The sequence below is a fragment of the Fusarium falciforme genome, chromosome 10 (genome assembly GCF_026873545.1).
Source record: "Fusarium falciforme chromosome 10, complete sequence".
NCBI lineage: Eukaryota > Fungi > Ascomycota > Sordariomycetes > Hypocreales > Nectriaceae > Fusarium > Fusarium falciforme.
In genome coordinates, this window is record NC_070553.1 from 2856083 (window position 1) to 2870488 (window position 14406).

At 53.3% G+C, this 14406-nt stretch overlaps 3 protein-coding genes across 3 annotated transcripts; all 3 read right to left on the reverse strand.

Annotated features, from left to right (window-relative positions):
- Window positions 1-386: 386 nt before the first annotated feature.
- NCS54_01276100 (Hypothetical protein) lies at window positions 387-1907 on the reverse strand (the record flags this gene model as incomplete). The annotated part of the gene is made up of 1 exon (XM_053157984.1): window positions 387-1907. The coding sequence occupies one exon, from the start codon at window positions 1905-1907 to the stop codon at window positions 387-389; it is 1521 nt and encodes a 506-aa protein (XP_053013959.1).
- A 5625-nt stretch (window positions 1908-7532) lies between these two features.
- NCS54_01276200 (Hypothetical protein) lies at window positions 7533-8992 on the reverse strand (the record flags this gene model as incomplete). The annotated part of the gene is made up of 4 exons (XM_053157985.1): window positions 7533-7718; window positions 7786-8086; window positions 8144-8763; window positions 8816-8992. The coding sequence occupies 4 exons, from the start codon at window positions 8990-8992 to the stop codon at window positions 7533-7535; spliced, it is 1284 nt and encodes a 427-aa protein (XP_053013960.1).
- A 986-nt stretch (window positions 8993-9978) lies between these two features.
- NCS54_01276300 (Hypothetical protein) lies at window positions 9979-10941 on the reverse strand (the record flags this gene model as incomplete). Its single annotated transcript, XM_053157986.1, has 1 exon — window positions 9979-10941. One exon carries the CDS (start codon window positions 10939-10941, stop codon window positions 9979-9981), a length of 963 nt encoding a protein of 320 aa, XP_053013961.1.
- Between the last annotated feature and the right edge of the window lie 3465 nt (window positions 10942-14406).

Sequence of the window (14406 nt, forward strand, 5' to 3'; positions counted from 1 at the left end):
CAATTATAAGATCGAGTTATTATTCAAGTTTCAATTTCTCTAGACAAATGAAGGCAACTGTTTCGTGCCTGATGCTGTAGATGTATAATGCTTCCCTTTGACCCCCTTGCTTTTTTTCTCTACTCCTAATGATGCATCCTGTATCCATGCTGTGACAAGAAACCGCCTCAAAACTCCAAAAAGTGAAACGGCTTGCTTTTTGAAAAAAAAATCCTTAGAAACTCCTCGCTGAATGATGCATCCAATCTTGAATCCACAGAAACAGGGTCATAAAAAGTTTCTGTTCCTCCTCTTTTTGAATAAACAAGCATTATGTCATGAAATTGTGTAGATCTTCCCCCCTCCATTATGATCCATTATACGTTGTATTAAGTTGTCAGCAACTCTTAGGCAACTGCAACTTGGCGTCTTCGTGCATCGTCGTAGCCGGGGAGGGTGCTGGTGCCCTGGAAGCGCTCCGAGGGGACCTGCATGAGTCGGGGCTGGAAGTAAGAATCGGCGTCGGCCTCTGCGACAGCAGCGTCAAAGGTAGGGAGCTCGTCGTCGACGGGCTCAAAGGTGTTCTCGACGGCAACCTGGACGGGAACAAAGAGGTTGATGTTGGTGTTCATGGGGCCGACAGAGAGGGTCAGGTAGACGATGTAGGTGCGGGCGCTGATGCACGAGTAAAAGGTTGGGAGGAAGATCTTGTTGCCGCCGGTGGGCAGGGTGAAGGGGATGTTGAGGGTGGCGTAGCGGTGGACGTTTTCCTTGCTTGCCTTCTTGTTGCGGCCTTCGGCGCCTTCGTTCTCCGAGGTAACCTCGTGCCAAGCGCCACTAGAGTATCCAGAGTCTCGTCGAGAGACGGGAGCCTCGTTCTCCCAGGTAATGTTTGTGTCGGGGTGAATGGGGATGGGGGTGGTGGTCGAGTATGTGAGCGAGGGGCTGCTCTGGTGCTTGATGCGAGCGCCCAGGTTGGGGAGATGGTTCATAGGGGCGCTGCTGAAGAAGGTGGTGGAGTGCAGCTTGGCGCTGACAGAGTTGATCTTGGGGGGAGTGATATCGGCAGAGGCCGTGCTGAACTTGAGGTCGACCTTCAAGTTGGTCTCGGTAGCCTTGAGGAAGTTGGCAGAGAGCATGATGGCACTAGGCTGAGAAGCCGTGGTGGTGAGCTTGCCCTGCTTGGCCGAGAAGAGGTTCTTGCGGATAGTCTTTGTCTTGGAGAGGGTATAGCGCTCATCGTTGGGACCAATGTCAAGGGGCGCATCCTCTGGAAGCGAGGGGAGCACCTTGATCATGTGGAAGCCCTCGAGGATCTGAGTTCGGCCCTCCTCGGCAGTGTCCTTGTATGCGCCGGCGCGGACGGCATACTCGATGTGGGCCATGTCGGGAGACTGGTCATTGTGCTCCCAGAAACCCATGGTCGGGGGCAGCTGGAGGTGGTGATCGCGGACGCCAGCATGCTCAACTGGGTGGTTGCAGGCGCTGAGGGTGAGCTGGTGGGGGACGACAAAGTTGAAGGGGATGGTATAAGTGCGGCCAGCCTCAAAGACACGAGGGCTGGGGAAATCTGAATCTCGGATGGGCATCCGAAGCTTCATGAATGGCCGGGCGGCGTAGGTAGCACTAGAGTACTGGTTGACAAAGTCAACACGGGTGTAGGCAGTACCCGTAAAGAGGATCTCAAAGTCGTCAAAAGCGACATCGCGCTGAGTGTTGACGACGACGTGGCCGGCAATGGTAGAACCAGAGGTGTAAGCCTTGGAGCTCCAGTGCTGGTCGATCTTGATGTCGACGCCGGCAGATTTGGCGGGGCGGGCCCGGTTGCCCCGGGGTCCGTTGTCCGATGTGAGGGAGGACATTTCGTGAGAGAGATGTATAATGTGCGAGTTGACGATGACAGAAGGCGTCTCTATGGTGAAGGACATATTATATTTATATATATAGAGATGCGGCGACGGGATGGCCGTTCGCGGGACAGGTCCAGGTACAGGTACCGCTACTTTGGTTCGTCGTCTGGCACTAGACCCTGTCCAAGCTGCTGAGGTGCTTGCAGGGGAGGGGGGGTTGATGGTGCCAGGGGTGTGCGGAGAAGGGCCTACTGGAAGTGTGTGCAACCGCCAAGCCAAGAAGGGAGCGCGTGCTCGCTGGGGCCCTTCGGTTCTGCAAGAGTTGCTAGATCGCGGTCGAGACTCGGGGCCTTGAGTCTTTTGATGATGGTTTGATGGGGGCCGCAAGATTGCCCAGACGAAACAAGACCAGAAAAGGGTCCAGGAGAGAAGTTATACCCACCAACCTCTTGATAATCCGTGACGATGAGATTCTTGGGTGGATTACTCATAGGAGGGGGTAATTTACATTTTTCTAGCTGGTATTCTAGGTAGACAACCGCCATCACGGTGGCTTGAGCAAGCGGCGAATAACCTTGAGCACATCATCAGGCTAGCTCTCAAGGTGCGGTGCGGCTCACGGGAATGACTTGGAGAGGGAAGAATTTTTTTTAGATCCCACGAGGGAGTTGTCTTTTTTGAAAAGGGGGGGGAACAGTTGGAGAAGCGGCAGGATACAGCACAGTAAACAGGGACTATGGAATTGGAGAAGCTCTAGACGAAAAGCATGGACGGACGATGATCACCAGGCACAAGCACAACCTCAGGTACAGCACAGCAACACAACAAACCTCACAGCGGTCAGAGTGTTGTTAAGCTAGGCAATATCAGAGCAGACACGGGCACGTCGTGCATTGGGAGCAAAACGCACGTGTCTACAGAGCTTAGCTTGTTGGCGCTCCGTTACTCTAACTTCACCCAGGAGCGTTGCCAGATGAGAAACAGACCCTCTCTTTTTCTTGCATCAAGATTACTCACGATGCTGCCAGAAAGTGTCCCCATCTTTTGGAGAGGTACTGTACCGGTACCTGACACAGCTCACTTCACTTACAAGCACCAGAAAAAGAAGCAGAAAAAAGAGAGCGAGCTGGTGGAGAAGAAAAAACTGACAGGGCTTCTAAGTTGAGTCCACCGCCAGAGACCGGGATTAGACACATCGTGCATGACTAGCGCCGATGGTGGAACCATCTGTGTCCGGTGCCGAAAGGCCAAAGAAAGGGTCCCGCGACGCTAGCATCGTTGGCTGTCCGTTGACTCGGAAGGTGTCTGTAAGGCTCCTTCCATCCCGTCTCCTTCTCCAACCTTGTTCATTCCACGACAATCTCCAGCCGAGAAAGGTAAAGACACAAATCAATAGCAAAGAGGAGCCTGTCTTCTATTAGCTCACTCAGAACCATTATGTGATTCTCTTATTTCGCAATCCATCGGGTTCCCATCCGAGCACGTAATCCGTGCGATTGCCCATCTCGACAAAGCCGGGGTGTGATGAGTCGAAACGGAGATGCACAGTTTCGGGAGCCGCCGCTCGGCCTCTTGTCGCTACCACGAGGTCACGATGGTGGCCAGAGAGAGGTTGGATGGGGAATGGGAAGAGGATCCCCCCCCGGTGACTCTCACACTGTCTCCCTCACGGACTCAACCGGCATCGCATCGCGCAGTGCATTGCAATCGACGACACCATCGAGCACGTCAGGCACGAAAACTGCAAGGCACCTAGCCACCATCCACCACCCATCATCAGCGATCCAATGCCTTCCATGCATGGTTCTCGAGGTTTCTGTCTGGGCTGACCCAGTCAGGCCAAGCGAGAGCCGGCCCGTTTCGGAGACTTGTGCGCCAGTGAGAGAGCCTCACTCGGAGCTCGTCTTCCTCCCTTACCCACCACACACACACACACACACGCACACCACCAGGAGAATGCTAAACTTGGATATGGTTATCGAGATCCTTCACGTCACTTACGGGGCCTGGTACTTGATGCCTTGGATATTTCATGATGATGAAGCATCAAACTGGAGAAGAAGCGGTCCTTATGACTTCACGAATCCCCACCTCAGTCCATCCCGTGTTGCATCATCCATCACCATTGCGCAAACACTTTCGGAGCTGACCTCCGTGGGTTGGGGGTTGACGCAGAAACACCAGAAACCGTGCAGCTTGCCATGACTGAGAGAAATCCGACATAGGCCAACCGCATGCCCATACATCGGAAATACGGTACGACCGCCATGAGCACAGTGAGTGCGTACGTACGGCTCGCACGGCAGAGGGAGGGTGGGCATCAGTCGGGAATGCCTCATTCCGGCGGTCAGTCAGACCAAGACAGACGGAGAGACGGGAATTCTCTGCTTCAGCTCGCCCTGTCTCGTCTCAGCGCCTTTCTCTATCCCCCTACCTACCTTAGGCGAACTATCGTGAAGACCACCCAGGGAGGTTAGGTCAAGGGAGGGGAGAGCGAGTCACCAAAGCTGCTAAGCAATTCTTATTACATGATGGGCAAACATTGCATATCCGCCCCCTCGTCCCGTTGCTCGTCTTTTCCCCATTTCGAACTGGCTCACCCAGAAACATGCAACTCGATCATGTGTACGCACCCCCCAAAGCCGGGGTCCCGTCGGCCGTTTGGAAGTCTGTGCTTCGTTCTCGAACCAAGACTAGCACAGCATCCCATCAAAAGACTCCATCTGCCCTCGCAAACTCGACTCCGCCTTTCTCTCCATCAGGCCCCAAACAGCTTCACGGAGACTACGCTACCCCTGCAAGACGAGGCGGACAAGCTTTGCTCCTTATGGGCCGGCCGGCATTACCTGGGGATGGGAACATGGAGACGGGGCGCGGACGGACGACCTGCCAGAGGTGCACGATGCATGACACGACCGCGCCTCGTCGTCTCTGCATCGTGAGTTTCTTCAAGCCCTCATTCAGTTGTCGTCGTCTTCTGCTACCGCCCCCGGTCCCGGCCTTCCCCCCTTCGCTTCTTTCTCCAATTGCCCCTCCCACCATCAGCTCTCATCACGATGCTGCCCGCCAATGGTCGATGGTGAACGGGCTTGCCGCTGACATGACTGGTTTAGCCGCGACAACGTGTTCTTATTTGGGAACTGTGGCTGCGAGGGAAAAAGTCTGGTTTGCCCAGCTCCGGGCCGGGGACCATCGCAGGCAGCATCGCACACAACGCAACATCCAAAGAGGAACCTCGCGAGCGTGGGATTCAAAGCTGCATCACGGGACGCATTCCACACCGATCCACCGTTTCTTGTCTGAGACGAGGATGAGACGCTGTAACTCGCTCAAGGGTCCTCTGGCAACCGTTGAAAGCTTGCACTGCTGATGAGAGGCGAAGCCATCTAGATCTCAGCCTATGGTCTGATTGCGGGGAGTCAAAGAGGACAGAGAGACACGGGGAAGCTCAGGCCGACATAGTGGACCGGCGCCATGTGATGCATCTGGGTATACCCGCTCTCGTGCATGCTGAGGGTGACAGTCTGGTGTTTAGCAGAAGACTAAGAGATCGGACTAGCCTCCGAGATGATCTCCTCACCTTGTCCGCTGCTGGGCTCACTTACATGGCCATGGCGCGAAATGGGATGGTGTCAGTTGGTTGGCTGACTGCCCATGCACGCCTTCTTGTTTCGGCTGGGCGCGTCGACCCAACACAAAAACACCACGATTTCACATCACGATACTTTTCGAGGCGACACCGATGAAGCATAAGCATACCTGCACGCCAGTTGTCGACCCCAAGGCTGGAAACAGGATACTTAGCCATGTCCTCTTTCGAACACGGCACTTGACCTCATCTCAGATCTCGAAAGTCGGTGAGTCAAATCTCTCGACTTACCCCCCTTTTTCATCCCCCTCCAACCTCTTCATCTTGGTGGCCATTTCCCATCTCCACCATTCTGGTCCCCAAATCCGATATCGTCGATTCTTCCATCCCGCCTAGCTCACCCGACCAGAAGGGTTTTTCTCTCACTAACCACGTTTGCTGTAGACCAAGGTACGGAGGCAACTAACCCCCACCCCAGCAACCGCGCTCCGGTATTGAGCTTGGATTAATTCGGAAGCCAAGCACCATCGGGAGAGTGCACGGGCCAGCTTCGGTAGGTGAGAGTGGCTTCACCTGGAGAGCCGCTCCCACGTTGCCAATGGTGGTGGCCCATCACGACATGGCCCTGGCTGACTGACAGCTGCGCAAGCTCATGAAGCACATGGGCTGCTGGCCACTCGTCCACGCACACGCACACGCAGGCGCGTGCGCTTCTCTTCTGCTTCTGGAGCTGTCCCGAAACGAAAGGTCTGCCCGAGAAAGGTCCTCCAACTCCACCACCGCTGCTCCGTGAGGCAAGGCGTTTAACTCTGACCTCGTCCGGTTCAGGTTTGTGTTCCTGTGACGAGGCCCTGCCCGTCCTGTTCATGCCGAGTTGTCTCCCCCGTTGTTGTCTCCCGTCACTTCCGTCCAGATCCGAAAAGGCCCTTGACGCTCACCTGTTCTCGCCGTCGGAGTCGACCGTGCAGTTGCAGTTGGTCAAGGATGATGCCGCTAAGAGCCTCCGAAATGCTTAGCAAGTGATCAATGCTATTCCCGTGTCGCTCACCCGCGATCCACCGCGCAGCCGCTGTGCATGAAGCCGCCCTGGACATGTACCGTTTTCAGGGTCCAAACCCATCTCCGAGCGCACCGGGGCCGCCGTCCTAGCTCATGATTGGCTTCCAGGCTAAGGGCCTGGTGGATGTCGGTTGTCAACCAAAAGGCTTGTTTGTTTGAGGACTGTGGACTGCTGATTAATGGTTCTTTAGTTATCAATCTCGCCGAAGATCCTGGTGTGTTTCGAGCCTGAGGCTGGTTAGACAGCAAACTCTATCCCCATGACGAATTCTGTGTCATCAGCGGCGTCGGTTCTGAACGCCAAGTGACAGTACCATCTCCAACAGTTGGAGAAGCAAGAGACGGTGTGCACCAACTTCTTCCCCTCATTCTTGGTCACGCTCTTTCCATTTTCCTCCCTGACTGGAATGTCTGTGTTGGCCTCGTGATGCTATTTATTGATCATTACCAGGTGCACTGACATTACCCTACAGCAGTGGCATTGGCATCAAAACACGTCAACTAACATCCTCACATTGGCACATTTAGGCATTGTGCGGAAACAAGGTTTGGCTTCTGAGAACTCTGCAGAGCCAATCTCGATGTCCCGGTATGCCTCGAGGGCCAGCAAGTTCAAGCTAACGAGACATGGCAGACATCACCTGGCATCTTGGACGTCGTCATTCGCAGACTTGACGATCATGAGAACAGCGCCAGGACTGTCTATGCCGACGCAAGCCCTCATGTCTCGATACATCTGGACTCGAACCCCTCATTGAGGTCGAGGATAGGAGACACCGGTGTGGACGACGAATCGAGCTTTGGTAATATCAGAAGGTGGTTTCGAGCCCCTCTTGGACTACAGTATTCGGCTTCTTACAACCCATCCACAACTGCTCAACTATGCATACACCAACATCTCTCACCTCGATAGTACCCATCATCGGGACTCTACGGTCGAGGCCATCATATCTTCATCGCACATCTACACCAACAGCAACGCTTCACACCAACACCCTTCGCCGAATGCCATCTACACCAATTCACACCGTTTTACACAGACGCCTCTATCCTATCTAATCGTGCCAGGAAATGTACAGCATGATGCCGGCGCCCACGGCAACAGCCGTAAACTGAATTAGTGTCTTCTTGAGCTCTTGGGCCTTGTTGGGACCGGTCTCAAGGAGCTCAGGGATGACGGCCACAGTTCCGACGTAGAGGAAGGTGCCGGCCGTGAAAGGCAGCAGCATATCACCCCAAGTCTACAAGAGCATTGTTAGCAAACCGACATGCAGTGCGGCCGAGCCCAGAAGGGCAGAGTAAACTTACCAAGCTGGTTCCCCAGAGGCCCTCGTTGCGGCCCATGGGCACGTCGCTGTTGGGGCTGCCAAACTCCTGGATAGCGATGCCAATCAGAGTACCGAGAAGAGCACCCAGGGCAGTGATGAACTGCGAACCCATGGCGGCACGCTTGGAGAAGCCAGACTGGATGAGCAGGGCAAAGTCGCCGACCTCGTGGGGGATCTCGTGGAAGAAGACGGCAACGGTAGTGGTAGCGCCAATGGTGGGCGAGGCGTAGAAGCTGGCAGACATGGCGAGGCCGTCGGTGATGTTGTGGGTGAAGTCGGCGCTGTAAGTCATGTCAGTGATGTTCTCGCGGAATCCATGCCGGTATCGGGGGACTTACATGAGGTTGAGGTAACCGCCCAGCTTGACGCTAGGGTTGATCTCCTTCTCAGTGTTCTCAACGGCATTAGCAACAACAGCGCCCTTGTCCTCGCTGCCCTTCTTGCGCGACTTGACGACAGAATCCGTAGCATCCACACCAGTTGAGATGGCCTTGTCCTCGGAATGCGAGTGCGCATCACCATGTCCGTGCGAGTGGTCATGTCCCGCTCCACCGGTAGCGATTCGGAGACCCTTATCCATAGCAACAAAGGTCATGAAGCCCACCAAGATGCCGAGTCCTAGGATGAGGTTGCGGTTGGGCTCGACAAGGACAAACTTGACAGACTCATCGTGGTCCTCACCAACAAAGATCTCGGGAAGCAGGTGGAAGAGGGTATCTCCGAGGAGACCGCCGACGGCGAAGGCGACCATGACGGACAAGGAGGCGGGGTCGATGTTGGTCGGGCATAGGGCGAGGAGGAAGTTGGGGGGACCCGAGATGTAGAGAGTAGCGAGCAGGGCGTTGACAGCGGGGGAACCGGGGAAGAGGACGGCGAAGAGGCGCGCGGTGAGGGAGGAGGGAGCTGCGGCGTGGTGGGCGTGCTTGGCAGCGTTGAGGTCTTTGACGATGGGGCAGGTCTGGACTGCGGTTAGAGGGCATCTCGATGCATGGGTGTATCGATGTACATACCTGCAGCTGGGCGTCGAGCTCGTCAAGGCTCAGCTTGCCCACGTCGATGCCTGTGAGGCTCCCGGCGTGCTCATGCTCATGGCCATGGTCATGGTGGTCATGGCCGGCGAGGACAAAGCCGACCAAGAGCGCGAGGCACAGAGCGGAAAAGAGGACGCTCTTGCGAGGGAGCGCCATAGTTCTGGATGTGAATTATACGGAGAGAAGGACAAGAAGAATATTACAATACAATGCAAGGGAAGGGAACGAAGGAGCGTGTGATAGAGACTCAAAGAAGTTGCAAGCAAGTGGAGGACACCTTGTAGAAGGAGCCAGGGGCCAGAGACAGGTCGCCACTTTTTCCCTACCAGCTGTAGTGCCCAGTGGTTGTGCGCGTGGCGCGCCATGGTTGAGGCGCCCCATGCAGGGGAAGCTGAGCTATTGATCTGGGGCTGAGGATGGCCGGCGCCGGACAAGGCAGCGGATCGTCGGGCCTGGGCTTTCACGGTATCAATTGATGTCGCATTTAGCCTTTTGAAAGAATTCCGTCTCTATTTTGCCGGGTTGACTGTTGAGTAATGTGTTATCTTGTGTCTGATGGACACATGTCAGCTTGTTCAACGATGACCAGGAAGGGATAGCTATCGCATACCCTGGTCACGCGACATTCTACTTTGCAGTCTAGACTTGCATCTATTCAAAGACTTTTGTTAGTGTATCAACTATTCTCAATAGTAATTTCTTAAACATGCCTTCAGCTCCCATCGACTCGGTATCACCAAGAAAGACAACGCTCAATACATATCTACCCCGAGTACATTGTTACCTAGGCGTCTTGGTTCACAAATGCTAACATAGTGTTATCTGTTTATAGTCCTTCCACTTGGTATGATAAGGATGAGTCTGAGGAGAACTATTAGGAAAAGTCCATAAACATAAGCTATAAACTTTTTATAGAGGTATGTGATAATTTTTATACAGTTTTATGATGATTCAAGGTTCGACATAGTATTATTCCCATCTCTCCTTTAGGCAGGTATAGTGAGATGCCCTTGTACTGCAGTACCGTACCTCATCTTGAAACACCGCGCCGAACATCCGACCGTCCGGGGCCGGCACGGGAGCCTCGGCGGGATCTCGGAGCCGAAACCGGGGCCAGTCCGGCCCGGATGTCACAGTTATCCCTAGGCCCCGCGCTTCTTCCCGCAGCTGAGGTCATACAACGGCTTCTTGGTCAACTTGGATCCGACAACACCAAAACTGGGATTTGATGACTGAGTACCAGCGTCGAGGAGAGTGTACCACCACACGTTGGTGCTGCCAAACATGGGACAACCAACATCCTTCCAGTAGGTGCGAGCGTTGCTGATCGAGGCGACACCCTCGCCAGATGTCTTGCCGCTGATGGGCCAGCCTGTCTCTGTGATCCAAATCCCCTTGCCACCGGCTACAGCCGCGACTTTGTCCCGGGCAGCACGGAAGAGAGTCGAGCCCTCGGATACGGGGTTATGGTTGGTATCTTCGTAGTAAGGGTAAGCGTCCATTCCGAGCCAGTCGCAGGCGTCGATGACGGCTTTATTGGAGCCGTTGACGAAGGCCGTCCAGGTATCGACGTGACCAATTGGGATGGTCTCAAGACAGGTGCCTTTGACGGCATTGCGTGTTTGTGAGATGTAGTTTACCAGAGTGTCTGGGTTGACACCGGGACTCTCTTTGTTCTTGATACCGATGGGCGAGTTGCGGTAGAGATCTTCGCTGCCTACTGAGATACCGGCGACGAGGTGGTCCAGCTGGCTGCAGTATTGCTCGGCAGCTTTCTTCAGGGCCGCAATCTCGTTGCCAAAGACTGCGTCACCACCAGAGGCCCAGAGACCAAATAGAAGACTAGTCTTGGTCTTGATAGCGGCAGGAATGGCAGAGACGGGATCGTTGGGCGTGCCTCTCTGGATCATGGTGTAAAGGCGAGCACTTCTGAATGCGCCACCAGTGCCTTCGAGGGATGCAGCTGACTTGAACTCGTTCTCAAAGTCGGCCTGGGTTTTGGCGCTGCCGTCGGCTAGTGTGGTGCCGTAGTTGAAGCCCTGGAAGGCTGCGCTGGTTACCCCGAGGGTGACGGCTAGGGCGAGGAGACGACTGATAGATGGCATTGCGATGTCAGATAGGGCTGCGATGAACGTGAATGTCTTCTGGTAATGTTCGCACAACTATGAGCGAGTGTATCGATATAGAGAGGATAGCGACCAAGAGCGAACGAGAATGTTGAAGAGTGAAAGGTTGAAGAGAAGCTGCCAAGCAACAAAGAAATAGACGACGAATACACTTCCAAATGTTTTTTTAGCATGCTGTGTAGGAGGGCATGCCTACCCAAAAGATACTTGAACCAACCTCGGATCCAGCGGCAATCAAAGTCACCTCCAAGTCGCCCGTCAAAGAGAGTTTCTGGATAGTCAACTCTTGCTCCACCACGAATACGAGCCATGCTGCACTGTACAACGAGACTCGACAGCCAGTGCGAGTGTAGAGGTGTAGGCAACACTCGCCGCAAAGCTCCGGTCCAGTCATGCTCAAGTCTAACGCTGCCGTGCTAACCAGCGAAGAGGGTATTCAACAGACAAAGACTCTTATTATAAGCCTATGTTTAGAGCTCACTTACCGGTTACTTTAGCAATCCTTTCTTTAACTCCCCGGTTGCGACCATGATCAGCCGTGGGCATCGCCTATAGACTGATTATCTCGTCATATTGACTTGATCTTGACGCCTATGCTGGTTCGCTCTACTAGCTACTCGAGGGAATAGCTACGAGACTCTGCCTTGAAGAGAATTTTTGGACGTCATAGTATCCGGGCCTCGATGATGGTAACTCGAATGCTCCGGTTCTTGACGACTATAGGTGGTACTGGTTATCTCATCACTTGGAGTACCATTAGTTGCTAGATTACCTCTAAAACAGTGTTGGTGTCCAGCAACAAGACCCAAGCCCATATGCCTGAGTGGCTGTGATCTTGGCTTTTAATGGACTGTATACATGGCCCGCATAGCGTTCACCTACTCACGTTGAAAGAAGAGTTCCCGAGTTCAACACTGCCATGGTCATTGCAGTGCAATTCACCACTACGCGACCGCTGAATTGGCAACTCCAGAGAGGATGAAACCATATCTCCTTGAGCCAGCCATGACTTCGGTCTCCAAGCACCTTCCTCTTGACATCCGAACGTGAGGAGGATCATACTCGAACATTATGATGCCCATGTTTAGATATCGTGATGCTGATGTTTTAACCCTTGGACGACCCGGAACCCCGAGCCCCAAAACCCATCAACCATCTCGATTAACGAGAGTCAGGTGAGCTCGGAGAATGTTCAGCACAGATAACCCAGACGCCCTTCTTAGAGATATCTCGGGCTCTGGTCTGATGGTTAACGACCCTGGCCCGCTGGAAGCGGCTCAAGATGCCCAATCCGGACACCGGCATTCAACCAGATCTGGTTGGCTTCCGTAGCTCAGTTGGTTAGAGCGTCGTACTAATACTTCAGTTTACACTGTAATATCGGTGATGCGAAGGTCTCAGGTTCAAGCCCTGGCGGGAGCAATCCCATACGCCTCCCAGATCATTCTTTTTTGCTCTTTTTGACTCTTGGTTGTGGTGATGATCCGGTGGTGTTGAGCGAGATTTGGCCGGGAGGCAGCTGGGGAAGTAACTGGGATAGATGTGTGCGACATTTTTGAGGAACACCACGGCCCAGGTCTAAAAAAGAGAGAAAGTAGGTAAGCGCATTTATACCAATGGCCCCTGCCCTTCGTCGGATATAGTAGGCGTTTGAGGTCCTTGGTTCTCACTCTGGTTGATGGCCAGCCATTGTTATTGTGAGAGAATAGCCACAACTTCAGGCCTACTCAGGGACTTTATGACTACTGAGTCACCGAGAATAGTCAAGATGCCCTCATGGAGCTGGTGTTGGCGGGCATTCCACCACTCTTCAATCCCCCGAAGCCGAACAAACTTGTTGGAAGCACATCACGGGGTCTAGCCTGTCAAGCTGCTCTTGCAAGTCTGAAGGACAGCGCAGCCAACTTGAGCCCAGGATCTATCCAATATTGTCGTGATATCAAGAGGTCCAATTGGAATGGACCCCTTGATCTTCAGAGTGACACTGTGCTCGATTGTCCTAATGTGGTGATTGAGGCTTAGGGCTTGAGGACCAAAGCCCTGGCGAAAATCATCATAAGCTTCAAAACTATACAATCATCTCCAAGTCTAAGACCATGAGGACTGATGGACCCAGTATCGTAGCAGTTGCAGGAAAAATCACGAATCTATCATCAACTACGCCCTTTGACCAGGCTCCATCTCGCCGTATTGCTGGTCTCACTATAGAGAAGCAGCCTTCAATTGCAGGTTATATATACATGGCAGCATCCATGCTCCAACCAAGGTGCGAGAGTAGTGTAACCTTGAAAGGTCATACACACAGCCCAAAGAGCTCCCAAGGCAGCACCTTAGCGGTGCACGACTCTCGAGATTGGGTCAGTGATATTTGTGGGAGGGCAATCGAGGTTACACACTCTCTTATGGGATCTGTGTCTGAGTCTCCAACTATCAACATCGGACTCAACAAGAAAGCGCTGCCGAGTATCAGTCTATTCGCCTCTAGAGTCGTTGAAATGTGACAGACCACCAGCTAGGTTCTCTTCTCCGAGTTTCTCGGTAGATCATTCGAGTCCCAAATCGACTCTGTTACAGGTGTCATCCTTCACTGGGAGTGCTTGATGGGGACCAATATTTGAAATGTCTTGTCAACCTGGCATTACTATAAACTCTCCCAACTGACTGGCAGTGAGGCACAAAAGAGTTATGTTGACGTACAAGACAGACTCCTTGTCCATGCCAAACTTGTGACGGCGTCGACTTGTCGGGAACAATGCAGTACTACAAGTTGTCACACAGCACGCTTCGCGGCGTTCAATTTGTGATTGTGCCATTTCCTAAACTATCTATGCATCACTCTATCTCTCTGCCAGTCCATCCTGGTCTTGGGCTTCTCGTCCATCGGCGGCACTTCCTCCGCCTTGGTCAGAGACCACAAGACACTCACGCAGACTCAAGTCCGGGACCTTCAATAGCTAAAAGAAAAGACGTAAGATGCCATAAGGAATGCAACGAAAGCAAATGTCAAATTTGCCAGACATATTGTCCCTGCCGGGACCGCCGGCCGTGACTCACATCAGGGGGCTGCCCGATCACCTCACAGAGGTTCTCGGGCTAGGCTTGTCCCCGGTGAAATTTCTCATCCTCATTGGTATAAAGATTCCTCGTCAGTCCTCCAAAATAACCCGTTTGTCCATCTAGGCTGAGACAAGATAATCCCCGGGCCCTCCCCCTAATGTCGTGGCGAAGTGTAAAGAGTCTGAAAGAGAGACTGTGAAGCGAATTATAAACTTCTGTAGGTAATAAAAAAGGTTCGGGTAAAAGACAGGAAAAAAGACGTGTTTTAATCCACCCCATGCAGAATGGTAACAAGACTCCCTAGCGTAAGAAAAGGACCAAACGATAACATCAAAATGCAATCCGCCAGTCCGAGCAGTCGTGTGAAAAGAAAAAGTCCGGGCGCAT